Raw genomic sequence first — 15,607 nt, 5'->3', positions numbered from 1 at the left:
TACTTCAGGAAGCTGATGGTCACTGAAATGTTTAATTTCTTTATTTCCAAGTTTCAGTGCTATAGTCACTTTGTGTTACGTATAAATTCGCATACACTTTGTAATGCAGTACAATGCGTGTAACAAGACTATGGGACTATCTTTCCTCGAGTTTTAAATGGAAACAGCCATTTGGCTGGTGGTTATTAAGACGTTTGCCATATTTTATAAAAAATGTTTCTGGCTGGTATTTTGTAATAAGGGTAAAAAATGGAGACAAATATTAAGAAAAAGTTGGTAGGTACTATTTTTACTGCACACAAAGGGGGTACAATGTAAAAACAACTCAGATCTCTCTCCCACTTAAAGTCAGTCAATCTTCTGAAGAATTATTCCTTTTGACTCTCCACTCAAAATCCCTTTCCATTTCATCCCCTCAGCTTCTTTCCTTCCTCCAGTAAAGAGACATGGCATTGCTTTCCCACTGTGCTAGGAAAATTCATTTTCGTGTTGTCTCTCAACCAGCTACATCGCTGCAGTTAAATACACTACTTGCAGAAAGGCAGCCATACGTTCCCTTGGAAAAGTACTTAACCCCACTAAGCTTCAGCTTCTCTGCAAAGCCGAAGCTGCAATAATCGCTACCTCCCTGGGCTTCTGTGAAGATTCAATGAGATAAAACAAGCCCAGGGCACAAAGCAGGCATTTGCTGAGTACCATTCTCCCCTGTCTTCCTAGAACTCTCAGGTGACCAACTTTCATGACCCATGATAATCACACTTTAAAAGCATCACACTTCAGACTAAACAAATCTGAACTCACCAGATGCCGATTTATATACTCATAGGATAATCATTAGGCTAAAACGGTGGATAATTTCTTCACTCCCCCTGCAGTCCTGCCCTTTAGATCAATCCAGTGATGAAATAAACGTGCTGCCCACTGAGGGATTGGAAAGTCAGTCCCAGGAGATTTTCAAGCAACAGAGCAATGACCACCGACTGGGATCATTAAAATGATTATCCTTGGAAGGCTGTGCTGTGAAGTATCTACTAATTCAGTGGCATTTTCAAAGAACATGATGACAGGACAGAAAAACTGCAACCAAAGGATGAAGATGCTTTTGGGACACAACTGCCCTAAGTTTTCTGGGGACATGTGGGGACTTTAAGGATCCTTATAGAACTGAGAAAGTTGAGCTGTGACTGGCCATAGTTTATCAGGTAAACTTTGCCACCAAACAATCATCTGGAACTCTACGATTCTAATTAACACTTTCAGTCTTGTAAGGGCCTACAGTGAAACAAAGAGAAAAGTATCCAAGAAATAGAGAAGAGGCCAGTGCCATCGTATACAAGCCAATGTCTCTCAACTCTGGCATCAGTGGTATGTAAGGCATAACTCTTTGTTGGGAAGGGGGGGGTGTCCTTGTGTACTATAGGATTTTTAGTAGCATGCAAACCTCTACCTACCCCCAGTTATTAACAATTAAAACTATCTGACATGGCCAATGTCCTCAGGTGGGCAAAACCCATGCCAGCTTGCAAACCACAGGTATAAGCTAGCAGCTCCCAAGAGCCGCAGCTTAACCCCTTACCGTCCATTGATCCTTCAGGGAAAATTTCTACTGGTAGGAGACCATTTACTGGACAGAAATTTTGAAAGAATTTGACCAAGGAAATACTGTGTAAGGACCAACCTGATGCTGTGTCAAAACCCATCAGCAGAGACATGCACGCCCTGCACCTTAAGGAACATGCAAGAAAACTCAGGAGTCAACCGTTGATCCTCTGCGTGTTTTTGTGCAGCCCAGAGGAAATCATGGATTTTACATTTTTAAAGGATTGTAAAGAAAGAATATGAGCAGAGACTGTACGTGGCCTGCAATAAAACCTAAAATATTGACTACCTAGCCCTTTCCTGAAAAACTTTGCTGACTTCTGATCTAGAGACATGAAAACTGCCAAAACCAGAACGCCACAGGAATGTTGGCCACATCGTAACTTTCCATCCCCAAACAGAATCCTGGGGGGAAATGAAACTTTGGAGGAACTGGAGTAGTAAAGTACGTTCCATTCAAACCAGTTTTTTTCTCTTCGATCAGTGACAACTAGGGTTATCTTTCTAATCCCTTAACCAAATTGGACCACAGGTCACTCCCGCTCAGCACCGAATCCTTTCCTAGCCGCTCTTAAATCACAACCGTCAATTTAAGAGTTGTTTAGAGACTATCTCGAAAATAGTACCCTTCAACTGTAGTGAGTGTTTCTTGAGCACAGGGCCACCTTCCTCTGATCTCTTTCTGTCTACCAGAGCAACTATCACTTCTAAGAATCTACTGACCTAAATGGCCTTTATGACACATCGTTTGTGCCAAACACTGTTTACTTCCTCCTATTTTTGCAATAGCCCTGCCTCGTAGATAACAGTAAAACCAAACAGATGAAGAAACTAGGATTTCGAGAAGTTCCATAGCTCACCCAGTTCCCCAAGCTGGGAGGTAAGGGAGCTGGAATTACCAAACAGCTCTGATTTGACTACGTGTATGTAACTGCTTGCACCAAGATAAGAAGGTTTGCTTAATTTGTTTTGTTTTGAGCAATACTTTATGAGAAGCTTTCCGAATGTATATATAAAAGCAGAGGGAAAGAGATGGATCAAAAGTAACAACATAACGTACCCTGTCTGTGCAGAATAGACTTGGAGCTAAAGAATTAAGTTTACTGAATTCTCCTTTTGAATTAAGAATATGTTCTAGACATTTGGCTAACTTGGTTCCACATAACACGTCCCAGCATGTTTCCCTTCAAGTCGTCAACACCAGGAAGACCAGCTGCTCTAAGCTCCTAGCAGCTTTTAAAAGTCACCCAACCTCCTGCCGGCCTGAATCACCCACCCATAGTCTTTGGAAGATTCATTCAACTCGCAATTCTTACCAGAATGTCCCATGAACAACAAATACAGGGGAATAAGAAACAAGTTTTAGTACTAATTCTTTCCCCTACCAATTTATGATTCTATACTGAATGACCTGCTGCACGTCTGATCTTGAGGGAAGGAAAGATGCGTCTGGGCCTCCTGATTTATGGCTGCAGCTTGTCATGCAACTTAGTCATTCTGCCCTCTAGGCAGCCACGACAGCACCGACAGGCTTAGCCGGCTTTACACGTGAGAAACGCCAGGCGGGGAAGAGCCAGACACACACACTGGGAACAAAACGCGCATTTCAGACCACAACTGAGCAGAGGGCTGCATTTATACAGAGCTTGGAGAAGTCCTGAGAGCTCCCCTGTATTTGACCAGGAAGAATGTTTAGTGCCACTTTCTGTGAAACACGGTTCAGGATTTAACCCATGCATCTATCATCCGAAGGTGGAATTCAGAGAGAAATTTCATCCAGCCCATCAATATCAACTCATTCACTTGAAAGAAGTTATCCTTTCCAACTTCCTGAAAACCAACACATTTGGTTTCAGGACACTCAACTTTCGCTTGTAAACAACATCTTTTCAAAACTAAGTTTTTAGTTTCTATCTCAGAGAAGTACAAATATAAAATAAATACATTGTGAAGCAAGTACAGTTTTAAACTGTTATAATTTCATCCCAATTCAAAATTCCAACTCAAAGCCATTTTTCATTGCCATAGACCACCCCCAGAAGACAAGTTTGTTTCTTCCCCTTCTGCTCTGTACTCTTTTTTAAAATGTAACACAATCTTTTATTTACAGTGTAACATAACTGCCAATATGGCCAGATGCATTTCAGTAAAATTCCTGTGCTAATGAACAAGGGAACAGCAAACAAAGTATGGCAAGAGAAAAGCTGAAATTGTGCTCCAACTAAGAACTGAACTTCCTACAATTATGTGAAGGAAAGAAGTAAGTGTTAAACTGCCCTTATATGAGTTGCATAATTCAAAAGAATTGGTTCTGTAAGTAATCTGCTGTATTTTTAAGTGAGCTTTGAAAGAAAACAAATCAAGAATGCTCCTTATAGGGATTTAACTAGGAGCCAAGGCAACAAGGACTTTTTTATACCAGTAATAAATGCTGGGGGAAGAATCTAAAACCATGGTTTTAACTCTACTCCTCAGAAGCTTAATCTTTCCAAGAGGGGAAAAAAAAACAAGATCCTTCCAGACAAATCTCACTTCAGGAGATATTATTTCAACAAAGCACAAAACCGACAAGTCAATCATACCTTCAAAGAAATAAGATAGAAGTAGGGGTCAATGCAATAAAAGAGCTGAAAATTCCTACTTCAGAAAAAAAATTATAAATAAATTAGGACAAGGAGATAAAAAGGGATTAAAAAAATTAGGAAAAGGAGACCACATGATGTCTTCCAAAGCATTCTAAAACAAACAAAAAACTATCTTGGAATTCTCAAACTCACATTTTAGAAGTAAATTATTTTATAGTCAAAATAAACCACACAAAGTTAACCTAGCAACTCTGAGTGCTGGCCAAGAATATACAGTATTTCTAGTCACTTAACTTATTACAGACCACAAACCAGAGAATTCGCCGATTTGGCTCATCTCATGCTGATGTGATGCCAAAGGTAATTCCTTCCCCCATTCAGCTAACAAGGTCAACTACTAAACCTAGCTTAGCTGTACACTTGGTGATATTTCAAATCCCTTTCAGATGCAGAAGGGCACCAATGAGGATTCAGCGTCCGCTGCCACTTTTTAAGAAGAGCAATGAAGGTCTCTGCAACGGCAAAGGCCCAGCTCAACTGATCATAACCAGTAAGCACGTAAGTGCAGAACGAACCACACACACACACACACACACACACACACAGTTTCACAAATGGAGAAGCTAAATTAACCCTGTAGTTTACCTGTACTAACATGTAGCTCATGTTTTAAAAGGTCTATCACCCAGTCTCAAGCAAGTTTAGAAAAAAAAAAACTAGGTGTAAAATAGTTTAAATCAATAAGAAAGTATTTATGGATAAAGTTTTAGCATATGTGGGGCTGAAGTGAGCAGTTTATTGATAAAGTTTTAAATCAGTAAGGAAGCCCTTTTGAAAAGTCCTTGGCTGCTGTCTTTCTTCTTCCGAGTCACCTAACAACCTGGTGAGTTTCGAGGAACCAGTCAGCACCGGAGAGCGGGCAGCAGGGCAGACAGCGGCTAAGTGGTTGCATACCTTACTCTTCCTCACAGCAGTTCCCATTTTAAGATGGGAAAACTGAAGCTGAGAGGAGCAGTAAATTCACCTCCAATAAATCTGACTCCAGAACTGGTGTTCTTAACCTTAACCACTCTGCTAGCAAGGCTATCATCTTCATCTTTAATACATGAGAAAAACAGGCCATGTCACTGTGTTAGTATCATGCCCACACAAACACATTATCTTATCCCCATCAAGATATGGCGAAACACACAGAGACAGTGACACACACACACACACACCTATAACCCTTGGGTGGGCAGACAAGGGCGGTTGTGTTTGTTGTTGCTGCTGTTGTTTTTTAACCCTGATGAAGGAAAGTTGCTCTAGTGAACGGCACTTACTAATAATGTCACACAGCACGTGCCCTACAACTGGATTGAAATTTTACAAAATTAATTTCCCTTTCCTCCTGAATGCCTTAGTCTTAGGAAACAGGATATAATATTATAAGGGAGATAATCTATTTAAGCAGCCAACTCCCCCTCAAATGATCTTTATAAATTCTAGATTATTATCCTGGAGTTAACAAACAGGGCGTTTGCAATCAGACTGGTTCAAATGCTGACACATCTAACTAAGACAACAACCTCTAAGCCTCAATTTCCCCAGTTATAAAAAGGGGGCAATGGGTGGGAGTGGGATAAATTAGGAGTTTGGGATTAGCAGATAACACACTACTAAGTATAAAACAGATGAACAAGGTCCTACTGCATAGCACAGGGAACTATATTCAATATACTGTAATAAAGTATAGCGGAAAAGATTATGAATAATATAAATATAATTTAATCACTTTGCTGTACACCAGGAACTAACACAACATTGTAAGTCAACTATACTTCAATAAAAATAAAATAAATAAAATAAAAAGGGGGGCAATACCTCCTCCAGGGGGCTCTCGGGAGGCTATTGATGGGATATACAGTAAGCTTTCAACTGATAGCTTTCTTCTTTCATCTGCTCTCCATACAAGGCCATATTTTTATTAAAAACACAATGGTAGAGATCTAGATTAAGGAGAATAAATTAGCTCATGAATAACAAAGCTAACAAAAATAGGTCAAGAAACCAGGAGGAAGTAATTCCATCCAACATGGGGATGGGGGGTGGAAATAGGGCTGTTCTTTAAAAAAAAAAAAAACAAAACCAGGTAAGTCATTATACAAAGTCCCATAATCAAAATATCTTTTCAGCAGGAGAAAACTAGTGTTAATTTCCCCAAGGGATCTATGATAAATTTCTTCCTTTAAAAAAAAAAAAAAAGGGCCCCAATCCCTATCCTCACACCTTTACCACCTCACCTGATACGTAAAAAGCTTACAAAATGCCACCTGCTGCTCTCTCCAGGTAGGTCTGCATAACTCAAAAAGCAGGTAACAAGACTGCAGCTGGAATAACTTAGAGGCCCAACACTAACACCAGAAGTGGTTTTAGAACCAACACTACGACAAAAGAGGAAAATCAGTGCTAAAATAAGAACCAAGGCTGCATTCAAGAAATTCGTAAACCTTTTCTTTTATCAAAGTGGTCATACTGTTTCATTTATATAGCACCTGATGGTATACAAAACTTTCATTTGGGAGTACCTGAGATAAAAGTGAGGCTTGGAGAAGGCAAGTAACTTTCCCAGGGAAGCAAAGCTGCAAATTCTGTTACGTGTTCCTTTCCAAGGGTTGGCAAGAACCTCTCTCCCTCCCCTGCTGGTTTACCTGGTGGAACAGGTAATCCCTCAGGAGCAAATGACTCTCTGTCTGCTTGGCAAAACCATCAAGACTGTGTAATAAGCATCTTTAGGTTTCCAAATCCAGTGCCATTTCCATATTAGAAAGGAAAATGTTTAGTGATCTGAAAGAATAGAACAACTCTTCAGTTCAGACACTGTAGAAATCCTCTGCATAGTTAAATTTGAGGAAGTAGATCGGTGGTCTAATCAGGGAAGTAATGATTCCTGTGAAAAGGAGTCATAAAATAATCACAGCAGCAATGTAAAACAAAACCACAGAGAGGAAAGCTTAATAACATTTCTTTATCTGTTGAATGGGAAAAAAAATCTACAAATAAAATGTTAATAAAAACATTTCAGATTAAAATCCACTTTTTGATTTGCAATAAAACCTAAGACTCTAACAATGTAAGCCCAAAGAAACTAGGCTAAAATGAATCCATTTTTAAATAAATAAATATAAAATCCCCTAGTTTTTCAATGAATGCATTACTCAATGGCCATGAGATCCTACTCAGATTTCAAGTGTGAGGTGCCTGAAATGGAGCCCAACTTAATTTTATTCACAATTCTTCTGTTCACTGTAGTCAATCAAATATTTTCATTTTCATCTCCATGGTCCTTAAAAAAGAACCACCACCAAAGAGTTACAGAGCTAGGAAGAAAAGGAATGACAGACAAAATAATCAACATAGCATCTTACCTATTCACCTAAAGATCAGATAATGCAAAAAATATAAAGTATATAGTACTTTAAAAAATACTGTATACTTTAAAAAGCACTATATACTGTGTGTAGATAATACAACATGGAACAAGTAGAAAGCCCAGGTTACCATATTGAAAATGCTAATAACCCCAAATCTTAAATATGTGAAGCTCTGAAAAAGAAATTGAGAGAAAAACAAACAAACAAACAAACAACAACAACAAAAAAACACAATGAACTTTTAACAAGTTTTCTCTGAACTGTCACCACACTGAGAAAACTAAAATACCTAAATCTAAGAACCTTGACTATAGCTACGGAAATTTTTACTAATATCTGACCTATAATTTCTAGGGAAAGATTTCCTTTGATAAAAGAGGAAACTGAGTAGCCAGAGATAAATAATTCTTAATATACTGCCTTTCCTATGCAACTTGTCTTTTTCTAAATAAAGATAACTTCATAGTCTTTCCCTCCACTATCCACTAATACTCTGCTAGAATTTTTAGTTCTCCACTTTGTAGCAGTGCATTAAATGGTTTAGCATTTGCTATGGACTGAATTCTGTCCCTCCTCAAAATTCATGTGTTGAAGCCCTAAACCCTGATGTGACCATATCTGGAGACAGAGCATTTATGTAGGAGGCAAGTAAAGTTAAATGAAGTCCTAAGGAAGGGGCCCTTACCTGTTGGCCTTATAAAGAGAGGAAAGGAAAGCTCTCTCTCCCACCAGTCCTGGCCACAGCACCACCCACCCCTTTGTGAGACACAGGGAGGAGGCAGCTGTCCCTAGCCCAGGAAGAGCCTTCACTGGAAGTTAACCATGTTGGCACCCTGATCTTGGACTTCCCACACTCCAGAACTGTGAGAAAATAAATTTCTGTTGCATATAAGCCACCCAGTCTATGGTATTTATTATAGAAGCCGGAGATACCTAATACATCATTCAAACCAACAAAACACATAGCAAGAATTCTTCCGCTATCCCAAAATTTCAATGAAATTCTTAAAAGAATTCCTTCAGATGAGCTTATTGTACCTTTCTCCCAGCACTGCTGGGGGATAAACTAGTAACTAACCAGTAGCTAAATCAGCTAAACCAAAATTCTAGCTCCCTACTTCTAGGAAGAAGGCCAACAAATGCATTTGACTTGCTTACAAACAGTTAGGAGAAATACCCAAACAATCTTTTTCATCAAGAAATTTTGAAATAAAAATCAGGTTTAGCTCCTGAAAAACAACGAGAACATTTAAGAATAAACATCTATAACTCACAAATTCCTGAAAATAACTTGGATCCGACTTCATGCTGATTCTTACAGTGGCTCTGGGTGAGTCACCCAGTGCTTCCATTACTCAGTGTTACATCTCGTATGTTAGCACATGACCACTTATTAGTTAGCACTTAAAAGACTTAGTGGAGGAAAGATGATGGGTCATCGTGACAACAAGATTTCTGATTATAAAATTTACTTTTACAGTATATAATGCATCAGATATACTATCTTGGCAAGGAAAGAATTTGGGGTAAAATCTCAACCTCATTTTGTCATCTCAAAAGATATAATGACCATGATTCACATGTATTTGACAAACCCAGAAGTTAAAAGGGGTACCAAGAACAGCTATTTGTAAAGAATATGCATCCACTAGTTTAAAAAATTCTTACCCATTCAGAGGAAGGCCAAATAAACCCTAAAACCAAGATAATCAAGAATAAGTGAACTTTGGACAATAAAGAAAGTGGTTTTCACATTTATCATTTACCATCCACTGAAAAAACAGAACAAAGAAAACCAAACCACTCCCATAATCTGAAATTGAATTATATTTTAGGTGTGTTCAACTCACAAAAATCCATGTCTATTTCCATCTAACTAAATCACTATTCAAATTCAGTAAATTATAACTACTCTGAAAGATGTCTATAATTGTACTATTAGTTTTTCCTAGCACAGTAGACAAACTTCAGACAAGCCAAATTTCATACACTATCAAAGTTAAAAATGTTTTAAAGTGTTTTGAATTGCCTTTTTTTTTTTCCTGGAGCTGTCTTTTCAAATGATTCTTGGGTCATCACTTAAAGGATACACTCTGTCATTGCTGCAACATCCAGTTTGTCAATATCAGGTGAACCAGGGCAACACTTCTTGAATTCTTTCCGAAGATCAAAAAAGGAATAGAAGCATTCAGGCAATAATACATTCTGAGGAAGGACAAGGTAAACACTGTTAAGTAGACGAATTTAGTTCAATGCTTCCCTAATGATTAGGAACGTACGAATTGAATACAAGTATATTTTACAGTTCAAAAAAATTTCTAATTGAATGTTAGAGCGTCTTCCTGTTACAGTATTACATCCTGCATAAAAGTCTCATGGAAAAAACTTTTTGTAAGGCAGTGGATAATACGTTTGTACACCGTTATGTATTCCATTCAGAACAGTTCTGAAGCTATAATACATTTGGGCTGTTATATTTTAATTTTATTTGATAGAACTATGTTCTTCATCTGGCCATAATTTTAGACCATCTGTATTTTCAGGCAGCAATATTAGCCCTTTCAGTTCTCATACAGATGTGTACATTTACAATGTACACCTAGACACAGGATTCTATGTCTTTATCAAAATTTAGTTTTCTACTAAAACATAGAAGTTTAAAATCCTGGGTTCTGATAATGCATATTCTGTGTACTAAAATCAGATAAATATAGTAAATTCCTGATTACCTGAAAAGGATTATTTTTGTGACAAATAGAGTCCCACGTTAGTTTTCCTGACCATTATTATTCTGGCTGTACCTGAGAACTCAAATTAGACTTAAAAAAATATGTCACGAATCTCAATGGCAAAGAAGTGGTTACCTGCTGTTCTGAGTTACTAGCACCACTCTTGTGATTAAATAAAGCTCAATTCTCTGAACGAATATTATACTATTGTTTCATTTTTTTCTTAAAAAATATCCTCATTGAATAACTTTGAAATATTAATTTTTTTAAAAAAACTCTTAATTTAGATTTTTCATAAAATTTCAAAATAGTTTATGTGTTTACTTACTGGGAAATAGTATCTTATAAAATCAAGGAAATAAAAATTTTTTAATGTTTGTGACCCACAATAATCATGCAATAATGTCTCTTTCTATCCAAATTTCCCTTATTGGATTCAATTAGATGTGACCTGCTTCTGCTATATTTGAAATATGTATCACTGCATCATGGTGACATTTTTCAAGTTATCAAAAAAATTGTGAATCTTCAAGATTACCTACAAAAGTGCTTAGTTAAAAGCTATTTATTATGACAGCAACTCAAATGTCCAACATAAAAGATTGGTTTAAATAGGTATATCCATTAAAAATACTGAATATTTTATTTACTGCTTACAAAAGATGTTGATGTTGTATCAAATTATAAAGTAGGTTAAAAGGTCTGTGTAGTATAAATGCTCCTAGTAAAAACAAGACCTTTCTACAAAAATAAATACATTCAAATATGTTCATATTCAAGAAAAACACTTTTAATGTTTTCTGACAGGATTACTTTTCATTAATGAGTAGAATTACTTTCATTATGATACTAAATTAATTTAGTTTTGTTAAAATCCTAACAGAAGTTAGGAAAACTTTCAATTTTTCTCTAGAAGTTTTCCAACAACCAAAGCAGTGGATCTAAAATAACAAAAACAGCTGTTTTCCTCCAGCCCAATAGGGAAGGATTCAGTTTTACCTCTTATGTAACAGTTTCCCCCCCTCAAATTCAAATCTGTTTCTGGACCAAGGGTATAACAAATGGTCTGGCATTTAATTAACAAAAAATACTTCCCCCTTCTAATCAAATAATTACTAAGGTTGCTACAAAATGGATTTTTTTAATCCTCAAGATATAGAAACTTGAATTTCTCCTTTAAACTTTTAAAATTGTCACTATACATTTAATTCATTTCTTCGCTTTTTCGTACTGCAGTAAAAAAGAAAGAAAATCTGCACCAACTACCCACTCACTTGTGACATCAATTGCTAGTCTAACCCTTTCATTGGAAGACTTACCTCATGCAGTTTTCTTAAAAAATTTTACTCCCATCTTTTCAAGTTCAGTATCTGCCTACTACAATTAGAAGTTACAGCTCTAACTAATTAGCTTAATAAGATCAACTACATTAACAATGATTGGCTACACTGGGTCTGCTCACCCTTTTTTCACAGCCCCTCAGTATTCCTCCTAGTTAGAGAAATCACACATCTACAGTAAGATTGTGTTTTTCTCGTTTCATACTTCTCTTCCATATCAAAAAAATAAGCAAAGGTAAAAGATGGGGCTGACCCCATTGTTTTGATACAAAATTCAGTTTCAAACATTTACTTTAGATCAAACAAAGCACAGTCTCCTGTAAATTAACATTTCACTAGTTACATGGTTAGCCTTAGAGTACAAAACTTCTTAATGAAATTATTAGAAATACAATGAAAAAGGTTTAATTGGATTTCTCTTAGCTCCTTCCTTTCTATGATAAGGCATTTTCCACACAGATAGCAATATTACAATATATTAAAATATAGTTCTCTCCTACCAAAAACTCAGCTAATGTGCTTTGGAAAAAAAGAGACTGTCAATCATCTCCAAAACTTGACAACAACAAAAGGAAACTTTCATTAAGTCACTAAAGGGTATCTATAAAATTACTATAATCTTAAATATTGCCAAGGAAGTGTGAATTTTTTACTGTGGCAAAATAGACATAACACACTATTTACCATTTTAAAAAATTTTAAGCATATAGTTCAGTGGCATTAAGTGCATTACATCGTTGGGCAAACATCACCACCCTTCCTTTGTCATCTTCTCAAACTGGCATTCTGTACCCATGAAATACTAACTCCGCATATGCATATTTTTAAAATAGAGAAACTTGGATAAACCGTTTTTAAGCCGCAGTCGCCCCGAAGGTCCCATGGTTTTTTTGACAAGCCGGAACTCTTACCTTCTTGGAAGCCTCGGGGTGCAGGATTTGCCGTACATGAAGCTGCCCATCAGTACAAAGACAGAAGGAAGTTCCTACCCCAATATTCAGTTCATTGCTCACTGACTGGTTAAACTAAAAAGAACAAAACATATCCAGGGATGCGAGTGATGCAGAATTTACAGACTCTGAAAAGTGGCCCCACTTGGGTATTACCTGCAAAAAACATGCTATTTGCCATGAAGAAGACCGGTGCTAGGGGCAACATTTGAAACATTTCGTTCAAACTGTCTAGCTTCCTTTAGATAGGGAGGCTTTCCAATCAATGCTCAGTTTACACACAAGAGAACTGAGTAAATGCATTCTTCCTCCCGTCCCCCTCCCCTTCTATTTTTGTGATAAATCTACTCAAGACTTTTTAAGTCAGAGGTCTCATTTCATCAACAAGTTGCCGTCTGATTACATCATCCCCTGGTGTTGCTTTTTTTATGTTAGGATGCTCTAGATTTAAGAAAGATGCCAGTTTCTGATAAACAATTGTGGCTAATGGGTACAGATCTCTGGAAAATCTGTTAACACGTTTCCTGTAACAGACCTCTGAAATAATAACTTTCCCCTATAATTCGCAACTCCTGTGCTAGGGCAGGGGCTGAGAGCGCCGGACACTCATCTGTGCACAGGTGTTCAGCGCCCCTCCCCAGCCGCTATCCAGTACCCGTCGGCAGTCCGGCGCTGCCGGGTTTTAGGTCACCTCAACCCCAGTAAGGGGATTCCACTACTTTCACGTTGACCCAAAGACCATCCCTACATGTTCAGGCCGACAAACCCTCCCGGCGCTAAGACCAAGGCCACTAAAGAAGTATACGGTACCGGAACCGAGCTTCGGGGAGTTCAGGAGCCTGAAATCAAAGCAGGCAGCTTCACCTTCAGGTTCCCAGCCAGCTGGGGCCGCCTCTAGCGCGCCGCGCGGGGCGCGCCGGCTGGTCTACATCACAGCGCCCCCTGCCCCCGGGCTGCGCCGCAGACACAAACCCAGGCCGAGGGCAGGCGCGTCCGGGGTCTGGGCGCGGGGATGGGGGCGCTAGGATCCCAACTCGCTTATCATTCGATTGGTAAAGGCCGGCTGATTCTCTGGCCCCAGAAATGACTCAGGAAGCAACTAGAAAACTAACGAAATTTTGGCCCATGACCCTGGAGGGTGGGAGGCGAAAAGAAGCAGAGACCTCCTCGCAAAAGATCCACGAGGGGCTCCAAGGCGGAGGCTGGCCACCCCGCCCTAGGGACACGCACCGGCCGCCCGGCGAGGGCGTGGGACCTGGTGGAGCTGGGCAGGCTTAGAGGGACGCCTGGGCTGGGCCAGGATGGGGGTGGGCAGCGCAGCCCAGGGCTGTCACCTGTCGGAGGGCTTGGTCCAGCTGCGGCGCGGAGGACAGACTTTCGGCGTCGATCTTAGTTTCTTCCTTACAATCCTCCGTCAGCTCCAACTGATCCGGTCTAACTAGTACTTCGTGCAACTGTCCCACCTCCGGGTGAAAAAAGCAGGAGTCAGTTTCCCCTTCCTCAATTTGGGACGCTTTATCTTCACTCTCCTCCCTCGCTCCCCTGCTGGGGCGGCCCTACTGCTCGACAGATCTGGCCTCAAAATCAAAGCTCACTTGTCGCCAGCGGCTCCAGTGGCCGAGAGGTCGGAGCGGCCCTGCCCCCAGCCCCACCCCCACCCGGATCAGGTCCGAAAGACCCTGGAAGTGGGCACTTGGGCCCCCAGGGATCCCACCCTGCCTCCGCGGGGCGTCTCCCGACGGGTAGAGAACCTGGCTCGGCGGCGCTCGGCCTCCAACCTGGGCCAGATTTTGGAGGACTGAAACAGTTCCAAGGCGGCTGGGCAAGAAGTTTGGTTTTATTCTGGATTCTCTAGGCCCCGGGTCCAGCCTCACAAGCGGGCAAACAAGAGCATTTGTTTATCGACTCCCCAAACTTCTACAAGCTCTTGCCGCACTCCTATCATTCGTACAGAAACGTGGAGAAATACCTTCTTGTTGGCCAGATCCACGACTTTCCATAACAGCAGGATCAGCTCCTTCTCATCCGAGCCCAGTTTGGCCCCAGTGGCCCCAGCAGTGATTCCAAAAAGCACCACCAAGTAATCCGGAGACGCCGTCATGACGATAAGTGGGGAGGGGGAGAAGGGGGGTCGGGAGGTGGTAAGGTGGGGTGGAAGTGAGAACGAGAAAACCTGTGCTGAAACACTCTTCTAAGAGAAAAAGAAAGAGCACCCACCCCCCCTCCTCGCCGCTGCCGGTGCAAAAGGCGGTAACCAACCACCCAAGCCCACACCTGGCCCGTGCTCCACACCCTGGGCAGGAAGGGGGGTGGGAAGGAGGGAGAAGGAGGCCTGCCCTTTTTGTATTCAATTGCCCGTGCGTCTATGCAAAAAGCCAGGAGCAGGGCTGCACCCCCGGGAGGCGCGCGCAATGGCTGAAAGCTTTTCTGTTTTGGGATGTGGCTCTACCTGCCCGCCCCTTCCCCCTCCCCCACGTGGTGCAGGTAAGAGACACCTGGCGGCGCCGGCCCATTGGCTCCTTCAAACCACGACGTGGCAGCGGTGGGGGAGGAGGCCGCTCGGGGAAATGGGAGGAGGGGGCGGGAGACAATGGCTGGATGATTGGAGAGGGGAGGGCGAGAAGGGAGGAGGGGGAGACGCGAGGGGCGGGGAAGAGGCGGTTGCCACCCAGAGGGTAGCCGAGGACAGACGGGAAAGGGTGAGGGGTAAAGGGCACGGAGGGGCCGGTCACCCCTTTGGAAGAGGCCGAGAGGTGTGGGGGGGACTTGGAGAAATGCCGGCTGCCTACGAACGAAGCCGGAGGTTCTAAAGGGTCAAGCGAAAAGGCCTGGCGCAGGGAGGCGAAAGGAGGCCAGAGGTGAGGCCCAGGTGCGGAGCTGCCCAGGGCGCGGCGCCCCGAGAGGGCGAACCGCGGAGGGAGGGACCGGCCAACGGCAGCCGGGAGGTGGCGGGAGCACTTGCCAAGCACCGGAAAAGCCGCTCCCGAGCCC

The 15,607-nt window shown here is 41.1% G+C and overlaps 1 protein-coding gene across 7 annotated transcripts in view; it reads right to left on the bottom strand.

Annotated features, from left to right (window-relative positions):
* The window catches only part of ESRP1 (epithelial splicing regulatory protein 1), a 48,021-nt gene extending 33,007 nt beyond the window's left edge, over positions 1 to 15,014 (bottom strand). For all 7 annotated transcript variants that reach the window (XM_031691166.2, XM_031691163.2, XM_015243964.3 and 4 more), the window contains exons 1-4: positions 14,586 to 15,014; positions 13,951 to 14,079; positions 12,578 to 12,691; positions 9,688 to 9,802 (exon numbers count right to left, since the gene is read on the bottom strand). In XM_031691166.2, coding sequence (XP_031547026.2) covers positions 9,688 to 9,802; positions 12,578 to 12,691; positions 13,951 to 14,079; positions 14,586 to 14,717 — 490 coding nt within the window. In that variant the 5' untranslated portion in view covers positions 14,718 to 15,014. The remainder of the gene's footprint in view (positions 1 to 9,687; positions 9,803 to 12,577; positions 12,692 to 13,950; positions 14,080 to 14,585) is intronic.
* Positions 15,015 to 15,607: the final 593 nt, after the last annotated feature.

The sequence above is a fragment of the Vicugna pacos genome, chromosome 25 (genome assembly GCF_048564905.1).
Source record: "Vicugna pacos chromosome 25, VicPac4, whole genome shotgun sequence".
NCBI lineage: Eukaryota > Metazoa > Chordata > Mammalia > Artiodactyla > Camelidae > Vicugna > Vicugna pacos.
Note: the sequence above shows the minus strand (reverse complement) of the source record. Positions and strands in the feature narration are given on the sequence as shown.